Source organism: Ammodytes marinus, assembly GCF_949987685.1.
Source record: "Ammodytes marinus genome assembly, chromosome: 18".
NCBI classification, from domain to species: domain Eukaryota; kingdom Metazoa; phylum Chordata; class Actinopteri; order Uranoscopiformes; family Ammodytidae; genus Ammodytes; species Ammodytes marinus.
The window spans coordinates 20,861,034-20,869,741 of NC_137222.1; the positions used below are offsets into that span (position 1 = coordinate 20,861,034).

At 42.5% G+C, this 8,708-nt stretch overlaps 1 protein-coding gene across 1 annotated transcript; it reads left to right on the forward strand.

The window, feature by feature from the left end:
- The first annotated feature begins 4,069 nt into the window (after positions 1 to 4,069).
- Positions 4,070 to 7,420, forward strand: LOC307265457 (uncharacterized protein). The gene is made up of 4 exons (XM_080047202.1): positions 4,070 to 4,526; positions 5,007 to 5,202; positions 5,282 to 5,377; positions 5,867 to 7,420. The coding sequence occupies exons 1-4, from the start codon at positions 4,311 to 4,313 to the stop codon at positions 7,330 to 7,332; spliced, it is 1,974 nt and encodes a 657-aa protein (XP_079903328.1). The 5' UTR covers positions 4,070 to 4,310; the 3' UTR covers positions 7,333 to 7,420.
- The last annotated feature ends 1,288 nt before the right edge of the window (positions 7,421 to 8,708 follow it).

Sequence of the window (8,708 nt, forward strand, 5' to 3'; positions counted from 1 at the left end):
AATCCCAACACTCGAAAGACCACCCTGCTTTGCTGGCTCTAACCTCTTATAGGGAACTGCTCCTTTAATGTTTCCATTGAGAGCATTTATCTGACTATATGGATCACAGTGTAATCCAGGTCTAAATCCCCCTCATGCTTTCAAATAGTAAACAAGGCAAGAGTGAGGAAAACAAGTAGACAGCAGGTGGGTGCAACCAGGCGGAAAGGTGTTTTTTTTCTGGCTTGGTCCAATCAGTGACTGTTGTCCCAGAATGCACCCACACCTGCCATGAAACCCGGGTGGTGATTACAGTGAGTTACTATCAGAGGAGCACACTGTCATTTCATTTGGAGAGCCAGATTTCCTCGAGGGCCTCTCCGGAGTTCCTGATATAGGCGTGTAGCAGCAGTTAATGAGGGAAATACCCAAAGTTAAACCGAGCATGGGAGCCGCCGGAGAGAGTGGGGGAGAGTGGGGGAGGGAGGAACGGACAGATGTAGTGAGAGAAAGAGAGAGCAGAAGGAGAAAGGAGAAAGAGAGAGATGACAAGAGGTGGGCAGTTTTTTTTCCCTGGAGGACGAAGAGGTGTCTTTTTATTATTTGCAGTGGCTGTGTGGGTCTCTGGCAGGATGATTTGAGACGGATATTTTAAAAATCACATTGCCAGGGATTACTACACTGCCACGGTGTCAGCTACTCCGCTGCTACTGGAGACTCAGGAGGATACGCACATACCTGTTTGTGGATACAAGGAGAGTGTGACACTTTTTTTTTTTTTTTTTTTTTTTTTAATTCTTCTCCTTTTTATAATTTTTTTTCTCCACACATTTTTTAAGAAAGGACCTCCTCAAGCTGTCTTTGGATCCGTCTCAAACAACATCTCTTTGGAGGCAAGCTGAGGTGGATCGGCGTGTTTGTGTATCTGCTTTTTTCTGATCAGGTGCAGAGCTTAGTCGACTGCTGAACAGGAAGGCTAAGCAATTTGTTCACAGTGGCTAAGTTCTACGCTTGTGCAGAGATTACGAGGATATGTGACGAAACAGGTTTTTTTATTCGGCTCCTTACTTACGGAATGTCTATAAAATCTTGCCGAAAAACAAGAAGTATACAGCATGTTCAGAGTGTTTTTAAAGTGTTGTACACACACACAAAACCCTGATCCTGTTCTCGAACTGTAAAAAAGGGAAGCGAAGGACATTTTTTCAATGTACAATTCCAAGACAGATTTGGGTTTACACTCTTTTTGCCATTGAAGGATAAGACTAAAGGTATTTATTGACAATAATTGAAAAAGACTGATATCATTGATAAATGCATCTTACTAACAAGTATTGTGTGTGTATTTTTAAGCCTGATATATCTCCATCGTTGTCTAAAAACTATTAAAACACATCAGTGGGCCACATGTCGCACCGGGTAACATGTTCATTCATCAACACAAACACTCACTGTTGTTTATTTTGACACATTCCTACTACACACACCATTCTGATTGGGGAAACACTCAATTGTGTATTAATCCGCAACTGAAAATGGTCCCCAACCAGTGCATGTACTACTCAAAACTGCAATGTGAAGCTGTGTGAGCGCTGAGCAGATTATAAAAAAGAAAATGCATTTGTGAGATGTTTTTTAAGATTGGTCTAGGAGTAGATTGCAACAGACAGGGTGAAGGAGGTTGGAAATGATTGATTGATAGACTAACACATTGTTCGTTTCTGTGTTCTCTTGGGATTTCTTTGAAAACAAGAGTATACTATAGAAAAACACCCTCTCCATTTAACGAATGCCATGATCTTAACCCTTGAAGGATTGATAGGATTGATATATTGAAAATGAAGACTTAAAGGTAGAGTCAGTGATTCTGGAGAACGCTTGTTGTCAAAATGACTTTTTGTCAAAATCGGTGAATATGTCCTCACAATCTGACTCCTGTCAGTAGCTACTGTGTGAAAAAAATGTGAGTGTTCACAGGCATGTTTGTTGAAAAAAAGTGATTTTGACAACAAGTGTCACCTCAGTTCCACCTGATTCTATCTAGAAATACAGACACCTAGAAATTTACAAATATTTCTTTAACGGAGAATAAAAAGGCAAAAGAACACTGTTTTTCAGGTTATGTATTTAAAATGCTTCAACAATTATTGTGAATTAAAACATTTGTAATCATATATTTCTGAAAGAAGCGACCAGCCAAAACGTTTTACACGGTTGATCTATTTTCTGTCTTGAGAGTTAATTACATATGGATCATAATGGGTTGTTGTGCAACACATTTGTGTTCTCACATTGAAATATTTTGGACACTCTCTGGGACTGTCACCATCAGCTAACACTTTCCACATTTCAGCCACGAAAGGCTCTTTTCTACCCCCTCTGTTGGCCACATGTAGCACTGTCTACCTCGGGGGAAGGGGCAGAATCTGCACCTACATGTTCATCAGATGGTTATCTGAGAGTTGGCAACTGCTCTGCCTTTGTTCAGGGAGAATGACTCACAATTTGTAACGTAGCCAGCTGCACTGATCCCTGCCAAATGTAATTAAGTTTCCCTTTTACAATTGGAAGATTATATTCTGCAAACATAACCAAAGTTACGTTTGCTTAAGGCTGATGGTAACAGATAAGATACTATCACAACATTAATAAAGTTGATCACAAAAACATAAAGCCTTTTTTGGATGATTGATTGCCTGCAAGTCATCACAGTGAAAGAAATGTGTTGTGCATGGAAATTAAAAGGGGGAGTCAGATCATTCTGGAGAACGCTTGTTGACAAAATCCGAGAATATTTCCTAACGATATACGCTACCTGTCCGTACTGTGTGCTGAAAAAGAAATCTGGTGTTAATTCACAGCGTAGGCTCTGTAAACTGGTATGTAAATAAAAGGGTATGTAAACCAAGCGGGCCCACCTCAGCTAGCAACATGTCCGCTTACAGAGCCTATGCTGGGTATTAACACTGCAGAGCGGACAGGTTGCGGATCATGAAGAAATATTCACCGATTTGGACTAAAAGGGATTTTGACAAACAAGCCTTTTCAAGGATAGCTGACTGCACCTTTAAATTCCTGCAATGTTTTGTTTCATTTGCAGAACCCAACACTTCTCTGATGTGCTTTGAATGGAGCCACATACACAGAGCCTCTGCTTGACCACGTGCTCATGACATTACCCCCCAGGAAACATCTGGCCTCCCTCTTGTGCCTTCTGAGCTGACAGCAGTTCCATCAAACACACTGGCTCAGTTCAGCAGGAACAGGAGTCAGGTCAACAACATGCAAAAATGTGTCATGAATAACAAGCCAATGAGCTCTGGTGTCTCTCTCTCTCTGTGTGTGTGTGTGTGTGTGCGTGTGTGAGAGAGAGATGGCCGACTGGTAATTGAGTCTAATAATGGCGTTGTACCACACAGATGAGATTGTGTGCCAGCATTTTTGTACCAGTGTTCACTGCCACTTAGTGGTTACAGTGAGAAACTACAACAGAACATTAACATCTGTAGTGGTGGTATAGTGATAGCTTTCAAGTCGGAGGCTTACCATAATTCAACAAGTGCCCCCAAAGTTAGACAAGAAAATCATAGCAGAAAATGTCCTCAGTTTGAAGGGAGACAGTTAACAGACTGCACAATAAAATATACTTAGCTGCTTTTCAATTGACCTGCTGGTTAATATATAGCTTATTGATGCAATTGGAATCTTCATCAAACTTCGAAGATAGACATGTTTGTGACTTGTAATATTCCCCACTTTCATGCTGTGTTGAGGCTGTGTTGTAGCCTTTGTATCGTACAAATGTATGTGTCGATTCATTGATTAAAATGTGTTATTCCATTTTTTATTTCAACGTCCTTGACCGACCCTACCCAAAGTGACACATTTAATCACTTTGAACCTTGAACCTAAACTTTTTGTGTTGTTCTTCTGTTTTTATATGTTTTATATCTGTGTTCTTCTATATTTTTCTGACCTGGATCTGTCATACGTCTGAAATAGGCTACAGTTGAATTTAATTTATTTTTCTAAATTCATGGTTCACGGTCAACAGACAAAATATAACTATAAATGGATGGTATATTATTACCCCCTGTTGTTATGATGTCGTACCGTCTTATCTCCTCTCCTCTAGGGGCAGACGTTTCCGTACAATACAGCTAGTCCCGCGTAAATCGCCCGAAGAAGAAACAAAGAGGAACAACAACAAAACAGTTTTAAAATTTGCTCAAGGCATGGACCTATTGTAAAACGCTCAGGGCAGGAGCAAATCTATTTCTGTGTGGGAATAACATGATATACTAAATTGCACCGTCAGGTAACTCGCTAACATGTTGAGCCTGGAGACTTTTGAGAGCCATACAGCTGCCGTAATGAAGGTGGCGGTGACTGAGATCCGCAGACTTCTGGAGCGGGGCTCAGCTAACGTTATGGCCGTCCAGCAGTGCTCTGCTTCGGCTAGAGTGCCCGCCGTGAAGCTCGAGGAGGCGGAGGGCAAAGTGACTTCACTAGAGGAGGGACAAAAAACCAGTAAAGAAGCTATAACGGTAAAAACAAACACACTGCGGAGTCACGTTAGCTAAATAAAGGCACGTGGCAAATAACTATGTGGTTATATTCACGTTTTGGTCGTTATTTATGAGTAAAAAGACAAAGGTTTCAGAATATTTCCGTCACAACAAACTACATTCCCCATGAGCCTTTGCACAACAGTTGATGACATGACAAACCTTTTCACAAACTTGATTCTCATAGGAGTCAATGGTCCAATACTACTGGTTTTGAAAACACATTCCAAAAGCCCATAAACGTGAAATAATTTTCTTATCAAAATATTGGTCCAAAATGCAAAGATTTTTCAATAACAGCTAGACAGAGAAGCTGGAAAACCTTACAATAAATGGAAAAAGCATTTTCGGATAAATTGTCTAAATTCCATTCCATAATTTATTTATTTTTTTAAGCACCATGAACCACTAACCACTCATCTCTTTGGCCTTTATTCTTTCTGACCTGTGACTATACAGAACCAGTTTGCATCCCTTATGGAAGCGTGGGCCAAAAGTGCAGTGCAGCAAATCGTGATGCTGTTGGAAGTGTCCATGTGTGGAGCAGAGGATGAAGATGTTCTGGTTGCTGTAGAGCAGAGGGCTTGGCCGAGTGACACGACCAAACAGAGAAGCATTAAGCCCAAAGCAGGGCGAGTGGGCAGGCCCAAAAAGAGTAAGTTAGTTAGTTTATGAATTGAGTGGCTGATGAAAGTTTTTATTAAATCTTTCATATATTTGTTGTTAAATTACAGAATTAGCATCCATAAGCCCTCGTAAAAAGACAAAGAAAATCCAGGGAGGACTGGAACCAGCTACAAGAAAGGCGAATGATCATCAATATCAACTAGGTATTAAACAAGCTGCCACCTGATAAGATTTTATTATTGAAATGTATTTGAAATGCCAACCAAAGAGCAGTCACACATGTCTCATTAGTACAGTCCTGTTACAAAACGTTGACATAGTCACTACAGTAATTTGGTGCAGTCATTGATTCTGGAGAGTGCACACTTTTTGTGATAATCAGTGAACATCTCCTCACTCTCCGCGACCTGTCCGTACTGTTTGTGCGCTGAAAAAAACTTGGTGTTAATACACAGCCTAAGCTCTGTAAACAGGCATGTCTCCAGAATCACTGACTCCACCTTTAAGGGTTGTGTTGCTGAATTTACTGATCTGTCTTCATTATAGTAAGACGTTTTTTGATAAAAACCCTTCTTTCAAAGGAGTTTTTCTTCATGGGTAAAGAGATGTGTTGTGAGTGGATGTAAATGGTCCATATAAGCTCTTCACTTTGTTTCAAGTCACCTAATGAATTTTTTTTCCGTTTGTTTCAGTGGATGCTGCAGACATGCTAACAGAACCCACCATGCTAACAGAACCCACCAAGCTAACAGAACCCAAAATGCTAACAGAGCCCAACGTGCTAACAGAGCCCAACATGCTAACAGAACCCACCATGCTAACAGAGCCCACCATGCTAACAGAGGCCACCATGCTAACAGAGCCCACCATGCTTACAGAGCCCAACATGCTAACAGAACCCAACATGCTAACAGATCCTGCCTCAGAGCCGGCCTCCCCTGTAGGCGTGGAATATGACCTCCAGGAAGACATAGACACTTCAGCTACCACGTCCGCGAACACAAAGAAGAAAAGCACAGGGCCATATAAATGTCCATCTTGTGAAAAATCCTTCTCTCTCAAGTGTATGCTGGACAGACACTACCTGGTACACTCCAAACCTCACCTTTGCACCGAGTGCGGCAAGCGTTTCTCCGTACTGCGCGGGCTTGTCGCACATTCGAGGAGTCACACCGGAGAGAAGCTTCACAAATGCCCCGACTGCGGGACGGAGTTCGCTTACAAGTATACCTTCGAAAGACACATGCGTCAGCACGGCCTGAAGAAAGCCAGCACTCACACATGTACGCTGTGTGAGAAGCAGTTCATCGGGGTGACTGCGCTTCAGAGGCACAGGTGTTGTGCCCTTAAGAAAACATTTGTGTGCTCACTTTGCCCAGAGACCTTCAAGTGCAGACAGAGTTTGGCCGATCACGAGAATCTACATTCGGGAGACAGAGATTTTGTCTGCGAAATGTGCGGCGAGAGTTTCTTTTCGTCCTTGTCCTTGGCCACACACAGAGTGACCCACACGCAAAAGGAAAACTGCTGTGACGCGCTGGGCGTGGGATGCAGCGACGTGAGCGTCCTCAGAAATCACCTGAGCAAACACACCGGGGAGAAACTGTTCACCTGCGATGTTTGCGGTAAAGGTTGCAGTCACCGCAGCGCTCTGAAGCACCACATGCTCACCCACACAGGAGAGAGGCCTTACGTCTGTGAGACCTGCGGCAAACGCTGCGGCCACGCCAGCGCACTCCAGAACCACATGAGGATCCACACGGGCAAGAAGCCGGGCCAGGAGCCGGTCTGCGACGTGTGCGGCAAGAAATTCCGCTGCGCGCGCAACCTCACCTACCACATGAGCATCCATACGGGGGAGAGGCCGTACGCCTGCGATCACTGCGGAAAAAAGTTCAGCAACCCCAGCAATCGGAAGCTGCACCAGGCCACTCACAGCGGGGAGAAGATGTACGGCTGTAATATATGCGGCAGGAGGTTCACTGTGGCCAGCAGCCTCAAACTGCACAGGCGGATCCACACTGGGGAACGGCCGTACAGCTGCACTGTCTGCGGGAAAGGCTTCATACAAAGCGGAGACTTGAAGAAACATCAGAAGGGTCACCTGCCAGATGAGCGGGGAGACGGACAGTCTGAAACAACTACAGTGAAAATCTAAAACATTTCACTGCTGTGCTGCTACTTCCTGTACTTATACGTTGACGTCTTTTATATACAGACTGGTTGACATATGTACACTAGAGATTGGGTTGGGCAGTGTGTGTGTGTGTGACTATTAAAACTGTGAAACAACAGAGATTTGTCCATTGTGTTTGTATAAGAGTTGTCATCCCCTGACTGTATAAGACCATAAGAGGGTTCATTCATAAAGATAGAATTCACTAGATCTGCCAAAAAAAATAAACAGAAACTTTGGATGTCTTGTTAAATTGTTGGTCTCTTAGTTGAGTTGATTAGAGTCCATGTTATGATATAAAATTACAAACTATGTGGCTAAAGATTAACCCATATGTGACTTTTACAGATTGACTCCCAAGTGTTCAAAAACCCCATTCATAAGTCATAAGCCAGGCCCAGCAGTTAGATTCAGGGCCATGCACAGGGCCATGCAGATTGCATTTGTGGCTCAGTGTTGGTTTGGACATTTGACTAAAACTCTAAAACTTTTGTTAAAACATTCTGAGCCAGATAAACCACAAGCTGTGATGTTTTCCGTGACAAATACTCATTAACAATTTATATGTCATTTATATTTTAACATGGCTTCATCCAAAATGATAATGAAGTAAGCAGTAGTGCGTTGAAATGGACTTTTCCAAAGTTGGAGCCTGTCTTTAAAGTTTGTTCTCTCGGATGTCTTCATCCGTAGACGTTGACTTCACTGCTCTGGTTTTACTGTTGTTGTCTCTTTACACTTGATTGGTTTTTACTGGAATCACACAAATGACTTACATGTGGGTCATTTCCTTTGCCATTAAACAAAGGAAGAGGAGGAGGGGGTAAATGAGATCAGTGAAGAAAGCGGATAACCTAGGCTAATTAACACTGGATGGTGCCTGACAACTTGTATCAAAGCACTCGGCTGAAACAGGGACTTAGGAAAATGCTGGGATTTTGACAGGAGCTGCAGTCCCACACACAGTTTTATGTGTACTGGATAGATATCCCAGGGTGTAAATAATCTAATTATGACAAAGTGATGCATTGACTGACTGTCACTATGTTGGGCTGAGATAAATATTTTAAATAAAACACAATTTAGTTTACAGTGCTACAGCCGGGTTGACGATCATGAAAGATGCATTCCCAGAAGTTAAAAAAAAAAAATTGTATGGTGCATTTAATCCTCAAATTTCATCCCAGCCCACTGTTAATACATCAACAACTACATTTTCTTGAGGGCACCCACACGTTTACAAAATGTTCACATAAATGTGCATTGCGTTATAGGTTTTCTGGCAATCACAACTGGCTGATTAAGTGTTGCTGTGGTCAAAAGAAGCAAGAGTTATTGGGGATCCACTAGGTGGTGGT